Source organism: Corylus avellana, chromosome 3 (assembly GCF_965113065.1).
Source record: "Corylus avellana chromosome 3, dhCorAvel1.hap1.2, whole genome shotgun sequence".
NCBI classification, from domain to species: domain Eukaryota; kingdom Viridiplantae; phylum Streptophyta; class Magnoliopsida; order Fagales; family Betulaceae; genus Corylus; species Corylus avellana.
Window position 1 is genome coordinate 10,157,762 of NC_142492.1, and position 16,807 is coordinate 10,174,568.

The 16,807-nt window shown below is 36.0% G+C and overlaps 1 protein-coding gene across 1 annotated transcript; it reads right to left on the bottom strand.

Annotated features, from left to right (window-relative positions):
• Window positions 1-2,818: 2,818 nt before the first annotated feature.
• On the bottom strand, window positions 2,819-6,507 carry LOC132173386 (bifunctional UDP-glucose 4-epimerase and UDP-xylose 4-epimerase 1). The gene is made up of 9 exons (XM_059584880.2): window positions 5,982-6,507; window positions 5,732-5,781; window positions 5,485-5,620; window positions 4,723-4,824; window positions 4,336-4,563; window positions 4,014-4,095; window positions 3,749-3,831; window positions 3,589-3,680; window positions 2,819-3,134 (listed from the first exon to the last, which is right to left on the bottom strand). Exons 1-9 carry the CDS (start codon window positions 6,162-6,164, stop codon window positions 3,050-3,052), a joined length of 1,041 nt encoding a protein of 346 aa, XP_059440863.2. The 5' UTR covers window positions 6,165-6,507; the 3' UTR covers window positions 2,819-3,049.
• Between the last annotated feature and the right edge of the window lie 10,300 nt (window positions 6,508-16,807).

The following is a 16,807-nucleotide window of genomic DNA, read 5'->3' on the forward strand; positions in this document are numbered from 1 at the left end:
GGGGAGGAGGGCGAAAGCAACCTCCTCCCCCTGAAAGAATCGCACAAGGGCGGAGGCAAAGCCTCTCTGAGGAGATGGAGAAATGCACAAAAAAAAAGGAAAACTTCTCTCATAGAGAGTTAAGAATATGCAACAAGAAGAAGAGTTATTCTGCTGTTATCTACTAGAGCATAAAGTTGCTTGAGAAGTTGAGCATGAATGCAATGATTAGCAGCCTGAAGCAAAAGTGGCAATTGAAAGGGAAGTTATGGAGGACATTACTCTGCCTTCAATGAGAGGAATATTTTGTACAGAAGAAAATAATAATATCAAATAATTGGAAGAAACATTTCTTAATGATCAAGAATGAAGCTAAAATAGTCAAGAGGTCATATATGAGATGAGAATGTCTCTATAGGCAATGTCCCATGCACCTTTGAAGTGTTGAAAGTCAGGTAGCCAAAAGTAAATGTGGTTAGAATTAGGCAGCACTTATATGAAGACATTGGACTTGGTTCCGCAATTTCGTAGGCCAGACGATCATTTTTAAACAAATTTGATGAAAGTGTTCCATTAGGGAGTGGGTTTGAAAAAAAAAAATGGCTGTTTTGAAAACATGAAAAAATTCTTGGTTTAAAACCATTGGCAAGGGGGTGTGTTTTTTTTTTTAAAATGTACGGTTTTATAGGCCAAAGTGCAATTTTATATGCCGAATTGCGATTTTACAAGAAGCTTTTCAAAAATCATATTTTCATTAACTTTTAAAAATCGTTAATTTTTTTTTATATAAATTGCACATTTTGAAACTACGAAATCAAACTGACATTAATAATAACTCGCACTATTATAACAAAGATATCTTCCTACCAGCTTGATTTTTGTGGGCAAAAATCTGTGATCATCCAACTAGGTTTTGCCAATTGATTATCAATTGTCAAGTTCTAGATGTAAGATAATTTGATATTTTCACTAATCTTTGGCAATGGATGACAATGTTGCAGATTGGCTTTGTTTGTCTCCACCATTGCAATTGTAGCAGACATTCTAGCCTCACTCTCTTCCTTTTTTCCAAACCCTACATCGAGCAAGTTGACTCACGTTATGACGGTTATGTTATGTAAAGATTTCATTTCATTTCATTTCATGCTTAGGGCGTTATGGACATGCGAGCACACTAATAAGTAATTACATGAGGTCAAAGAAGATTATCCCAAAACCCTAAACCCTAATCAAACCCTAAGGGTACCGATTTCCAAATGCAACTTGATGCTACTTTAAAATGAATCGAGACCTAAAATTATAAGAATTCAGGTAGGAAATGAGAGAAGGGGTGGGGTCCCAAGGTATCCGAGCAAGTCTCTGGACTATTTAGGGTATGAGGTTCACTTGCTTAGACACCCCAAGACCTGCGTCTTTCTCTCATTTCCTGTCCGAATTATCTAAAATTCAAATAGGAAATTCCGGTCCCTTTAAAACAAGGTTGAAAAAGGCAATATATGGTCCCTAAGCAGTTTTCTCATGCTTGCTTGAGATATGACGTTTGATTATGACAAAGATATATGGGTTTAAGTGGGTCATCCTCTAAGTTACTCTTACAAGCGAAGAAAAAACAAGAAAAGAAAAAAAGAACGAATTAATTCAAGCCAGCAAAGGATTAAGGCAGGAGACGAGAAATATGGAATTCCAAAAACCAGTGAGAGGTTCCCTACTCTTTGATTCATTTCCTATTGCTTGACCTTTGCTTTTTGAGGCTTCCTCTATCCACATCTACACGTCTTGTATTTCTCTAAAAGCAATTCGATTGGTGGGATTTGGGAGGATGCTAATGAGATTGATATTCGAATACTTCTTTCTACAATGTTTTATACCCATTTTCTGATCTTAAGCAATTTGCAATATCCTCCCAAACATTTAATTTGTGCGATGTCCCATTTGGTGAAAAAATACAAAATTATTCCTTATAAACATTTAGAAAAAAAAAAATGAAAAGATTAAAAAAAAAAAAAAAAATCAGAAAAGAGCAAAAAATTCAAGAAAAAATGTTTGCTCGTTTTTCTTTTCTAAACACAGACAAACAAGTTTAGAAAAGTCTAGACAAACAAGCCGTATAAGCTCCTGCCAAGGGTAATTCTTGGTGCTTAGTGGTGGACCTGTGGTGAAGGTCAGATAATCATGGACACGGTGGATAGAGTGTTGGAAGCCAACACTCAAAGGAGTACTGATCTCTTCTTTAACTAGAAGTACATAGCAAATCAGAGAACCATGCGCTTGCTGCACGCAATGTCAAATGCATAAAAAGAAAAGAGAAGTTTATCCATGCCCATTCGTCAACATCCTAATCTATCTGTTTCCTGCTAGACCATACCAGGATGACATGAAGTACTGATCCCAAAGCTATGCTTATCCACTCTTGGGCCAACATCTCGATTTTGTCGAGCAATTTGCATTGTCATCTTTTTGGCCAACTTCAGCTGTCTAATTACCTAAATAAATCTTTTTGCTATGTGAGTGAGTTCATTGATAACTTTTGATACAACCTAACGCGAATTGTCACCCATATTTCATTATCCAAAAAAATTGGTGTGAAATTCGAATTTGGATCAAGTGCAATTAACTGTCTATATGGCAGGCAGGTGGTTGGTGCCCAAACAAGTGCAGTAGCTAATTACACCCAATTCCCGTCCGTGGAATACACCTTAAAAAGCATGCTGATTAATATGTAATCTCAAAGGCAGAATTCTGAGTGCAGACACAACTAGCAGTAGGTTTGGATTCCTTCATCTGCAGTATTTGGGTCGCTCCAATCAATTTAAGAAACTTAAGGAAGAGTCTAGGAAGATTGATGAAAGATCATTCAGTATCAATTGCAGTAAACCATTTATGAAATTCATCTGTTGCTACAAACAAATTCATCCTGACTATGGCAGAATTAGATCAAATCTACAAAAGTTTATACATTTTATTTGTCGGGATGGCAAGGCAGGTAGCTAAAAAAAATGTGGGGCGTAGTTTGGTAGAATGTGATACAAGGGTTTGTACAACCTGTATATTAAGCGCTTAAGCATGCCATTCAAGGCTTGGACTGGTACCCCCATGGATTGTTGCTTGCCCAATTCCACTGGTCCCTGCACATCTCCTCAATTCCATATTTCGCCCTGAAAAAGGCACCAGATTAGCTGTAAGAACTTGCAATGGTAAGACACATGAACATTGTTAGAATATAAATTTTCTGTATTGGGTTTATGGTTTCCATATTAGATTATTTTCCCATATATGTGTGATTGTTTCATCATTCATCTCTTATTTTAATTAAACATTCCTCGTATGGCCTCACTTATTAATTGAGAGGTTAAATCCACACGTAGAGTTATAAATTCAATACTTAAATTCAAACCCTTACTATAAACTTAAGCTTTTGGATTAAGTGATGATTTAACAAAAATTATCAGCCATTTATCAGCTATGTAATCATGGGCATAGCATATTCTGTGTAGTACAATCGGGTATGAGTATAGAGGATCCATAGTCAAAGTTGTATCATCAGAAATTTGAAAGAATATAAATGTAATGCAACTTCTAATAAAAAGAAAAAATGTAATAACTACATACTTCCAACCAAGTTCTTTCTCAGCCTTATCTGTAGAAGCATAAACAGCTGTAGCATCTCCTGGCCTCCTTGGAGATAGTTTGATGGGGATTTTCTGAAAAACATAAAATAAGAAGAAAATCCAGCATGCACCCAATATTTAGTTGAAAGAGAGAGAGTCACCTTGCGAGAAGCTTTCTCAAATGCGGCAACCATTTCAAGGACAGATGTTCCACATCCAGTCCCCAAGTTGTAGGCCGTGCAACCTAAGAGAGTATACCATCTATTAATTCAACTTTCTTACCCAAATGCTACAACAAGTTTGTCGTAGAAAACCAAGATGATGCATTTGTTCAAAAGCATGGAAATTTGTGATGATTGCCAAATAAACAGTTAATAGTAGACAGCAAATTCATCATGTAAACATGTGTACGGGACGAATGATCACCTATATTTTCTGTTGAGAAAAGCTTCCGAAGAGCAGCAATGTGACCATCTGCTAAGTCCATGACATGGATGTAGTCGCGGATCTGTTTATCAGAAAAACATTTGATATTTTATCAGCAAAAAGAAACAACCTATCACATTTCAATTGAATTTGTCAAATATTAGCGTCCCATGCTTACAAAGGAGTGTAAGTGAAAAAATATAATACTATACATGGTCTGCGTTAGACAAGCCCATGGGATGGGACTAATGGATATTACCCAACAACTAGGGAAGTTCGTACCCAATCCTAACTGAAATTCTTAACTGGAAAAAGAACTTACCGCAGTACCATCCTTTGTGGGATAATCATGACCATATACGTTAAGCTCAGGCAATCTGCCAACAGCTACTTGCTGTATGTATGGCATTAGATTGTTTGGGATACCTTTCGGATCTTCACCAATTCTACCACTCTCATGAGCCCCAACAGGGTTGAAGTACCTTAGTAATATAATTCTCCAATCTGGCTCTGCCTTCTGGACATCACGAGCAATTTCTTCAAGGAAAAGCTAGAAAGATAGAATAAATTCAATGTTAGGGAGAAAAAAAAACTGCACCCTTCTGAACACAAGAAATAGCTGATGGGATTATCCAACTTCGAACACAAATGCCATATCTGGCATAGAAAAAAGTCCAAAGAAACATGATTTAGGACGCAATACGCATACCTTTGTTCGTCCATAGGGATTCATTGCTTGCAACTTGAAATCCTCAACACAAGGTATTTTTTCGGGTTGACCATAAACAGTTGCAGATGACGAGAAAACCATCTATTTTCCCACAGGATAATATTAATTGTATCAGTACGGGCAGAGCATGATAACATGTGATGAAATCAATGCAAAAAGGTGCACATGCTAAGACCAAGCCTTTCTCTGTTTAAGATCCAACCAGAGATGAATGCTATAACTACTTGGTGTCATCTGAGCCAAGTTCTTTACCTCTTTTTAACTCTTAAGTTTGATATGGGCATACAAGAGACAATGATTGCAAATTAGAATGATATTATTAAAGTCATACTTCAACGCCCAACTATTACATACTGGAATCGCCACAGTTAATACTGCAAATATACAATTTAGGAATTGTTAGAATATTACCCATAAATGATTAAGTTTATCATTTCCTGTCAGTTTAAACTTTTATGATATATAGTGATTTAATATGGTGTTAAGAGTAGATTTTTGGACCCGACTCCATACTTTATCTCCACCCATTTATAGAGAAATAGTCTGAGTCCACACCAAAGTGTTAAAATATTAATTATAAATTGGGGCAAGCAGTGATCTAACAAGAATCATAGATATATAGTTAATAGTTTTGATTTGATAAGCAATATACCAAAACTGAAGACTTAGCAGAATAAATAATAGATAGATAAGCATTTAAAACAATGTAAATAAGTTCCAGATATTAAATCTCAGGTATACCTTTTTGCAATTATATTTCGCCATAACCTCATAAAGATTGATAGTGCCAATCAAATTGTTATCGAAATAGCGGCGAGGGTGCGCAACGCTCTCCCCAACAGCTTTCAGACCAGCAAAATGGATCACAGCATCAAATCTGTCTCATACATAATAAGCACAAAAGCTAATGCCAAAATACATCAAAAAAAAAAAAAAAAAAAACTCTGAAAAAGTCTCAAATCAGAAGCGCATACTCGGATTAACTTACTGAGTCTCAGAAAAGAGCTTCTCCAAGTCCTCCTTATTCCTAAGATCACCCTGCAACCAAACCAACACTTAGAGAAATCATACCGAGCCAAACTCCCAAACGCAACGTTAGGTTGTCAAGAAAGCTAGAAAATGAATAAACAACCTAGTTGAGCTTAATTATCTGAAATCAAAACTAGCATTGCAAAAAACATTCAATTTTTCCCTCCTTTTCTAGGCAACCAAACAGAAAAATTCGTAAAATCTGATACCAGATGGAATTCGAGATTCTGAGAGAGCAAGGGCCCCACCAGGTCCCTAACCCTATAGACCGCTTCCATAACCGAATTGTCGAGATTGTCGATGATCGAAACCCTAAACCCCTCGTTGAGCAGCTGAACCACCGTGTGGGAGCCAATAAACCCCGCCCCGCCGGTCACCAGAATCGACGTCATTTCTAACCAAAACTAAAGAAAGTGAAATTTTCCCAAGAAAGTGACAGAAACCTTTATAGAGAGAGAGAGAGAGCAAGATTAAGCGAATCGAGGAGATAAAAACGAAGAAAAGGCAGAGAGAGAGAGAGAGAGAGAGAGAGAGAGGGAGAGATGCAGAGAAAGCTACAAAGCGTTTGTTTTGAGTCTGTTTTTGGTTAGGCGTTCAGTTTTATTGGCGCGCTTTGGAGTAATTCCAATTCCAATTTGCTCTTGTGATCAGCGTTAAATCGCGAGATGGCGACACCGGCACATGTGGAGCACAGATCAGTTAAGGGGATAGGCACCGGTCATTTCCAAAATGTTGTGCTGATCGCCTCATTATTACCTATTCCCCCAACTCATAATACAGATTACCTCTTTTCTTTTTAATTTTAATTTTTTTTTTTTTTTTTTTAAAGAGAACTTATCGGAAATTTTGCATCGCATTTTTTGTATCGCAACGACCTTATAATGCTGTTATAACAGTTTTGACCAAACTCTTTAATTTTTTTTTTTTTTTCCTTTTTAATAAGAATTGATTCATGGATTAGATAGCACTGCCATGTCAGCATTGTAGAATAAAAATGTAATTTCTAGCATTACTCTAGTTTGAAATATTCCTCAAATAAAGAAAAAAAAAAGTTTCACTTAATTTCTCAAATCAACAAATATCGATGACTAATTTTTATTGCCATGTCATCCCAATTATATGATAATCGTATAATAATTTATTAAATAACTTTACTCTTGTGATATATATATGAAAATAAATAATGTTATTTTGTAAACTTTTATACGACTGTCATATAACTTGATGATGTGGCAATAAAAATTAGCCCTTAAATTAACACACTACAAAAATCGCATTTTTTTTACCAGCCATTTCTGACGTATCCTTTTTGACGTGTCTCAACGGTTAAAAAGGCGGGTGTCAAAAAATCAAATATATATATTAAATTTATATATTTTTGGGAATTATTCAGGTTTATACCCAGATTTACGTATTAACCTGATATCTAATACATTCAATATATATCCAATATCCAATATATATCCAATATCCAATGCATTCAATATTCAATATCCAATACATTCAATTCAATTTAATTCAATTCAATCAAATATCTACATTTACATTATCCAATATATTCAATTCAATCCAATATCTACATTTAAATTATCCAATACATTACATTCAATTCAATTCAATTCAATCAAATTTTCACATTTACATCCAATACATCAAATACATCCAACAACATCCAATACATCAAATACATCCAATCAATCCAATGCATCAAACATATCCAATACATCCAATTAATTCAATACATCCAATTAATCAAATACATCAAACATATCTAATACATCCAACCCAATACACCCAACCCAATACACATATAAAATTTCAATTCAATTTGCATATACATCCAATACATATGAAATTCCAACACAAATTAATTAAACAAAATTCCAACACATATACTACGTTCCAACACAACACAAAACAAAACAAATATATACATCGAAAATACGTTCCAACACTACAAATATCTACATCAAAAATACATTCAAACACAATAAAAAAAAATATACAATCAAACTATCTCTGTTCCAACTACTCTTAACAAACATATAGCAAACTATAGTAATAAAATATATACAAACAAATATATCAACAAATAGTAACAAAATATATCTACAAATAGCGATGAGAAACCACGTGCTCAGTCCAAGTCAACATAGTCATCCCCCAACGCCTAGCCCACATTACCTGCAAATGAGTTGTGAACCAATGATAATTAATAAAAAAATTCAAAACACAGAAATACAGTGATACAAATATACGTTAGTTCTAAAATGAACCACGGGAACAATGCGTTGCTAACTGAGAATTTTGTGGAGACACAATTCTAACAGTTAAAGTGATCAATGCGGGCTATAGTCATGTTAACCGAAGAATAACAAAAACAACACAAATATAACATTACCTCTATTGGGCGAGGATCTAGATGTCGACGCGAGCATGGCCTCAAGCTGGTGGAAACGGGCCTCAAAGATGACATCTTTATCTGCTATCTGAGCTTTTTGTTCTTCAATCTGTTTGGACATCTCATCCATCGCACGTCTTTGTTGTATCCGCTCCTCTTCAAGTTTTCTAATCCTATCTGTCATTTGTGAGAACAAGGAGTTCCTAAGATTTTGAGACCGTGCCTAGGACGGTGTATAGTATGAATATATGCTGCCCCGCACCGGTAGAACATTTGGACCCACCTGTCGGACCCTGCTAGCGTACTCAGGCTTATTTCGGTGCGCTTGAGCATACGCGTCATTCGGTGTCCACCATAGTGTCCCTTCAATCACACTTGACATCAATGCCGGGTCAATGGGTATCAATTCCTTTATCCTCTCCTGTACGTTAAATAACAAGTTAGTATCTCATATAAAAAAGGTTAATCATAAATAATTTATCAAAATATATATCAGTGAGTATTTATACATCTCTCCCTGACCACTTCATTTGGATAGTCACCATCCTTCTTCGTGTGTGTCGAGATGTAAGCTTGCGCTAGAGTCGAAGTAGTGCCCAAAGATAAGGTCTGCATAAAAAAAAAAATCATAAAAATAAAAAATTATACATCTCTCCCTGACCACTTCATTTGGATAGTCACCATCCTTCTTTGTGTGTGTCGAGATGTAAGCTTGCGCTCGAGTCGGAGTAGCGCCCAAAGATAAGGTCTGCATAAAAAAAAAATCATAAACATACGATATATATATATATATATATGTGCGTGTGTGTGTGTGTGTGTGCGTGTGTGTGTCGCCCTAGCAAAGCTCATCGACCCGGTGCAGTGAGGTGTGTTGTTTTTTACTCGCAATGCGTTCATATATGCAACATACTCCTACACAAATACAATTAATGAAAATACACTTGTGACGTACCTGATTCTTTGGGTTGCACCATTTATCCAACAACACATCCTAGTTGCATGCGTTTTATTTTGAAACGGCATCTTGATCCATTCTCACCTTCACGATGTCAAGAGTATTGTTCGGCTGAATTTTTATCACTTTTTTTACTGAGTGTCTCCAACTCTTCAGCTTCACGCCCATATTTCAGAATGCGTCTTTTTTAATCGCATCGAGATTGTATTCAGGCGAGATGTAAAAGTCCACCTGCACAAGCTAAAAAAGTAAGACGTATAATTCACGCATTAACAGCGTTTGACATAATGAAATACATATGCTAAAATATAACAAATAGTTTAACCATATCTTCAAGGCGTCCCATATATCCTCCTTCGTACGGGGCGGTACCTGCGTCCAGTTGTCCCGCAATCTAATATAATTCCCACTCGTTATGATGTTGCTGGTCGTCCTCTGAAATTTCATCCCGCTAAATCCTATGGGGCTGCCACGCTCTATTGTACTCACAAACGACCTTTTGCCTGGTGGGAATATCCCACGTCTTATTCGATAGTTTAATGGTCACTACTTGAATATGGGTGCGCCTGTCTCGATCGATGCCTTGCACATTAATAATTACCGATGTTAATTATTTGCAATTCAATAGTAACTACATAACTTATATACGTATTCAATATTGGTATTTGAAGCATATATACTTACTTATTGTCTGGAGATGACGACTGCCCAACACATCTGGAGCAAGGTTATTGGGCTGCGAGTCATGCGTGGCACCTATCCCATCATCCACGTTCGCGGGTCCCTGTGTCTCGCTGTCCTCCGGTTGCGATGGCTTACTGTAGTTGAAACATGTGTTCTCGTCCCCGGGGGGGGGGGGGGGGGGGGGAATAACTGCTTTATATGGCCATGTGAATATATCCCTAACTCGCTCATCGTAGGTGGTGGACTAGGTATATGAAACTTTTGCTCCGTGTCGTATGGAGACGGCTGAGACTGATACCCTATCTGGGACCCTTCCACATGCACTGAAAGTACTCGTTTATACCCCTGGTCGTCTACTTGTGGGGACCTTCGTCGTCTATTCTTCCCCCTAGTAGTCATATTAACCTGTGAAATACATCACACACCCAATTAATTATGTATAAAATAGATAAAATATGCACCACAATTACCAATTAATGTAAAAAGAAATAACAGAAAATAAGTCAATTAATGTGAACTACATATATAATTTTATTTTTTTGAACCACATATAATTATATTGGATCTAAGTCTGGTCGGACGTAATCAATGTCATCCTTCGGATCTACTTTATTATTGCTGGTTAATAGGAGCGGCTCACACTCATGGTAGTTGGCACATTCATCATCAGGACCTTCACCCTGACCAACATCGTATACGTTTTTAGGTTTAGTCCTTACAACACAAGCCTAATCAGGCCCCCTTTCATCTTCAACGTAAAAGACTTGGTCAACTTGTGACGTTAACACATACGGCTCATCAGTAATTTGTTAGCCCCGGTGGACAAGGTTTTTGAAGTTGACAAGCATCATGCCATACTCGTCTACCTTATACAACCTGTCCCTCGTGTTATCTGCCCAATCACACTTGAACAGAATGCACTTGGTCCTGTCGAAGTACTCCACCTCAATTACTTCCGTTAACTTCCCATAATACGTTTCGCCATCAACAGTCGGCACGCACACACCGCTGTTCTGTGTCCTCTTTTCGGCATCGAATTCAAGAGTGCAAAACAGCTTCCCGTTAACCACATATCGGTTATATCTGGTAGCTGTCTCCTTTGGCCCTCTACAATGCATTACCAGTTTGCCACTTATTTCCTTATTGCATCGATCGTCCAATTGATCGACTTGTGAGTATATTACGTACAATTGACCATAAAGAAGTTAGTTTTGTTAGTTGTTATGAACCATAAGTAAATATAATCGGACTGTAATAGTTAAACATCACGGTAGTCTTACGTAGTCATGGTACCAATCGCAGAACAACTCATGATGTTGGGTTTCCAACTGATCCTCCGTCGTTCTCCTCCTATCGCATGATCGCCTAAGTGTATCCATGTGCACCCTACAATACGAAATTAGTTTTATTATAATTCACAACTAAGGGTGTAAGGTGATATTAAAATTGCATAAACTACTAACACGACTTACGTCTGTAGTTGAAGGAACTCGTCCGAGTTAATAATGTATCGGTGAACCTATGTCAATGTGATACGGTTGAAGATGACTCGTGTTCCCGCCCCCTTTGAACCATCTGGGTTTCTTTGAGCCCTATTGTGAAATGTTGGTGCGTTGTCTAAATATCTCGAGCAGAATGCCACCAACTTAGTTGCTATGTAACCCTCCGCAATGCACCCCTTAAGAGCCGCTTTATTGCGCACATTAGATTTGAACCCCTTAAGGCTCTTACATATGAACATAATTCATTTATTACAGTTAGTGACGATTTTATAATGAAGGGAAAATAAATTGATGAATAATCGTAAAATTATTTTACCTCTATGCCAGATAGATCCACCTATACTGTACCGGTCTACTGAATCGGCATTCACGGACAAGGTGCACGACCAAGTGAACCATTATGGTAAAAAAACTTGGGAGGAAGACCTGTTCCATCTAGCACAAAGTGAAACAAATGTCACTCTCTAGTTGATCCATATCCTCTTGTGTCAATGATGTTGAATATAGGCCCCTGAAGAATGTAGACATCTCGACAAGTGGTCTAACCACGTTACTTGACAGTGATCCACGCAATGCAATAGGGAGAAGTTGTTGCATAATGACATAACTGTCATGGCTCTTCAAACCAGATATCGTACGATCACTAAGTCAAACACATCGGAAAATGTTCAAGGCATATCTGTCTGACACCTTTACATTTTGAAGCACTTTCAAAAAATGTGTTTTCTCGTCCTTAAACATTGTGTGGCAAGCTGGAGGCATATATGTTTGACCATCCTCGCCCGTGTACGGATGAAGTGTATGTCTCAACCCCATTTCTTGTAAGTCTGTGCGGGCTTGAAGGTTGTCCTTCATTTTCCCTGGAATGTCTAGTATTGTGCTAAGTATATTGTCCATCACATTTTTCTCAGGAAAAATTACAGTTTAGCCCCCCAAAGTTGACAGCATTTTCAATTCGAACACCAAAGTTTTAATTTTTGCAATCCACCCCCACAAAGTTTCAATTTTTTTTAATTCGACCAATATTATGCCAAAATTTCCATATTGCCCATAATTTTTATTTTTTATTTTTATTTTCTATAAAAAAAAATTGGGGGTGCAAAAATGGCCAGATGGCCAAAGAGCCACCCCGGTTTTTTTTTTTTTTTTTTTTTTTAATTTTTTAATTTTTTAATTTTTTAAAAAATAAAAAATAAAAAATTAGGGGCAATATGAGAAGTTTTGGATACAATTGGTCAAATTGCAAAAATTTGGAACTTTGGGGGGGTGGATTGCAAAAATTGAAACTTTGGTGTTCGAATTAAAAAACGCTGTCAATTTTGGGGAGGTAAACTGTAATTTTCTCTTTTTTTCCTCAATGTGCATGACATCAAGGTTGTGCTGCAATAAATTATCTTTTCAATACGACAATCTAAAGAAAACACTTTTCTTCTTCCACAATATATTATCAATCTCTCCTTCTCTTTCTGTAGGCCCACTTTTCTTCATTTTTTTTTGTCTTTTTCTTATTATTCGTCTTTGCCTTACCTGCATTCTCATCCCCAAATGCCCAATCTTCTAATTGTTTAAGGATTTCATCTCCACTTGGCACATCAGGGGCACATTCTAGTTCTTGCTTGCCGTCAAATGTTATTTTATTCCTCATCCTCGGATGATCCATGGGCAAGTATTGCCTGTGCCCCATATAACAAGATTTCTTGCCGTGTTTTAACCTTCTAGACCTTGTCGAGTGCATATAGCAGGGACATGCCTTCTCACCCTTGTTAGGCCACCCGGACAAATCTGCGTATGCCGAAAAGTCATTAATTGTCCACATCAACTACGCTCGCAACACAAAGTTCTTTTTCTTGGAGATGTCAAATGTGCGTACACCTATAGTTCATAGTTCTTGTAACTCCTCAATTAAAGGTCGAAAATAGACATCTATATCTATTCCAGGTGACTTTGGGCCCGGGATTATCAGGGATAGTATAAATGACGTTTGTTTCATACACGCCCAAGAAGTCAAGTTGTACGATACAAGCATTACAGGCCAAGTGCTGTGGGATGTGCTCATGTTTCCAAATGGATTAAATCCATCCAAGGTTAGTCCAAGCCTGACGTTCCTGCTGTCCGCTAAGAAGTCTGGATGTAAATTGTCAAATGCCCTCCATGCTTCACCATCGGCCGGATGCCTCAATACACCGTCCTTAGTTTGGCCTTTTGCATGTCACCTCATATAGGGGGCAGTATGCTCTGACATAAACAGTCTATGTAGTCGTGGTATGAGTAGAAACCACCGCAACATCTTGACCGAGCGTTTCTTAGTCGATGATATGGGTTGACCATCCTCATCCAAATAAATTTCATCATTCCACTTAGATACTCCACAAACGGTACATGAATCTAAATCCTTTTTATTCTTCAAGAATAACATATAATCATTACGACACGCAGAGAGCTTCTCATACCCGAGGCCCATGTCTCTTAGAAACTTTTTCGCTTCATATGTATTAACTGGCAAAGCTTCATTACTCATAGGCAGCAACTGATTGATGAACTCAGAGAAAGATGAGAATATCGCGTTACTAAGTCTGCCACGCACTTCAAGGTGTACAGATGTACAGTAGCACTAAGCTTGCTATGTTTGGTCCCATCATGAAGTGGCTTCTCTGCCTTCTTAAGCAAGTTGTAGTACTTTAGTACGTCACCTTCAGCGGCTTCTTCATTCACAGTTTCTTCATTCCCTTGCATCACCACTTTAGGCTCACAATTGTCTTCCATGACATCGTGTATGCCGAATAGATCACACAACACTACTTGCATGTTTTCACCTTGTTCTATGCTTATACCCGCATCTGTGATCGTGGTAGTCGAATTAGAGACTGCAACAGGAGACCGGACAGGCTTCTCACCGTGATAATACCAGTTTATGTATGAAGTCATTATTCTTTTACCCCTTGTCAAGTGGTCATATACGAAACCCGGCGGGTGGCGCTGCTTATTTCGATACGCCTTATAGGGGCAGTGAATTTTTCCATCCGGGATTGTACAGTTCATAACTGCGAAGTCCACAAATAATCTACACCCGTCTCTATATTCCCACGTACCTCTAAACTTTGTCATCCAACTCTTGTCCATAGCTTTAGTTACTGAAACCCTAATTGAATAAAATAAATCTAGGTTAGTTAGTTAGTTGTTATTTTTTTTAGTGTATTTCTTTAATTACATCGTTTCAATTTTTTGTTTATTTTTAACAAATAAACACATACATTTAGTTTTAATTATAACATCTACATAATCTAAATTTGCAAAACCTAAACAAAATTAAGGTCCAAATTTAAATGCATTTGTTATACATGGGGACCCTAGATAAAATAGATCTAGCTAGGTTATTTGTTGTAATTTTTTTGTTTTTGTTTTTTTTTTTTAAATATTTTATTTTATTTTATTTTATATATATTTTTAATGACATTTACGTAATTAAATTTGTAAGACCTAAATGAATTTTTTATATATGGGGACCCTAGATAAAATAGATCTAGCTAGCTAGTTTTTTTATTTTATTTTTTCGTTTATTATAACATTTATGCATTTGTTATATATGGGGACCATATATAAAATAAATCCAGCTAGCTATGTTATTTGTTTTCTTTTGTTTTTTCCTTTGTTTTTCTTTTTTAACATTTATATACTTATTCTAAAATTTCAAAATCTAAACAAAAATTAACGACCATATCTAATGCATTTATTATTTGTTGTTGTTTTTTTTTTTTTGGTTTAAGCAAGTTTTTTATTTTTTGTTTTTTTTTTTCCCCTAATAACTTGCATTTGCAAAACCTATACAAAATTTAGGTCTAAATCTAAATGCAAAAACCTGCACAAAAAAACCTAAACCTACACAAAATTTAGGTCTAAATTAATCTAAATGCAAAAAGGTGCACAAAAAAACCTACTTTCAAAAAACGTACGTAATTTTGCATGCATGCATGCAAATATATTAAAGAATATTCCTACGATACAAAACATATACCTCAAACAAATAAATTAATTAGCTAACATGTAAAATTAATTTCCTAATATAACTATATCAATAATATATAATAATAGACACTGTAAATTATATATTTATATAATATATAAATAAATAAATCAATATATATATATATATATATATACCTGATCTGGAGAGGCCGGAGAATCGTCGGAGGGAGAGCTTGTGATGGCCGGAGGGAGGAGCGGCGATGATGACGGCCGGTGAGAGAGAGAAACATTGAGAGCTAGAGAGAGGGTGAGAGAGAGAACGCGGGTGAGAGAATGCGTGTGACTGTGACGGAGACGGAGATACAGCCAACGGTGAAAAAAAAGTGGTGGTGGGGGGGGGCTGTGGCGCACGTGGGAGAGAAAGAAAGAAAGGGAAGGAAAAAAGAAAAAAGAGAAAAAGAAGAAGAAGGAGCTGATCAACCCAAGCTGGATTCGCGCCTTCCCGAGGTATGCTTCTTGACATGTCAACACAGGACACGTCAAGAATTGCAAGATAAATTTTTAAATTTTAATTTATATCATTTTTTTTTTCTCTTATATAACACATTATACATACAATATACTTAAAACTAATTAGAGAATAAATAAATTAATATTCTAGATGTACAGATAATAAAATCCATTTTTTCGTGATGGCTCAATAATCCACTCACCGAACACATATTTTATGTTGGCCGAGTTTATGTGGGGTTTACAGGTTTTATAAAATAAATGTATTCTGTATGTCCTATATATTTTTAAAAAATTAATATGGCTATCATATTAATATTACTAGAATGATTTATGTATGATAATATCATATCATATTAATATGGCTATCATTTCATTTCAAATTAATATTAATGAAATGTTTGATTCATATGCATGCATGTGATAATATTAATTGGTATAAAATAGTATATATATATATATATATATATGATTTTAATTGGTATACAATAGTATGAATGTATGATTATGATACTAATTGGCATGCATGTGATATATACGTATACGTATATACCAATTAATTTATACTAATATGATAAAATTAATTTTTCATACAAATTAAAATTAATTTACTACTTAATTTTTTTTAATACATATTATATAATTAATTTACTACCTAATTATAATTATAATTAATTATAATTTTTGACGTGTCAATGAAACATGTCAAAACTTTTTGACGTGGCATTATGACACGTCAAAAGTTGACGTGTCATAATGCCACGTCAAAAAGTTTGACGTATTCCATTGACACGTCAAAAATTTTTAACGTGTTAAAATCCGACACATCAATAAATTTTTTATTGACGTGTTTATTTAGACATGTCAAAATTTATTGACGTAGCAAACATGAGTTACTGTTTGCAACGTCAATTATGTTCCTGTTTATTGTAGTGACACTTGTATGAATATACCCACTATGTAGGTCTCCATTTTGGGTCTCCTTGCTGACTTTTTTATTTTTTTTATTTTGAGGTACAA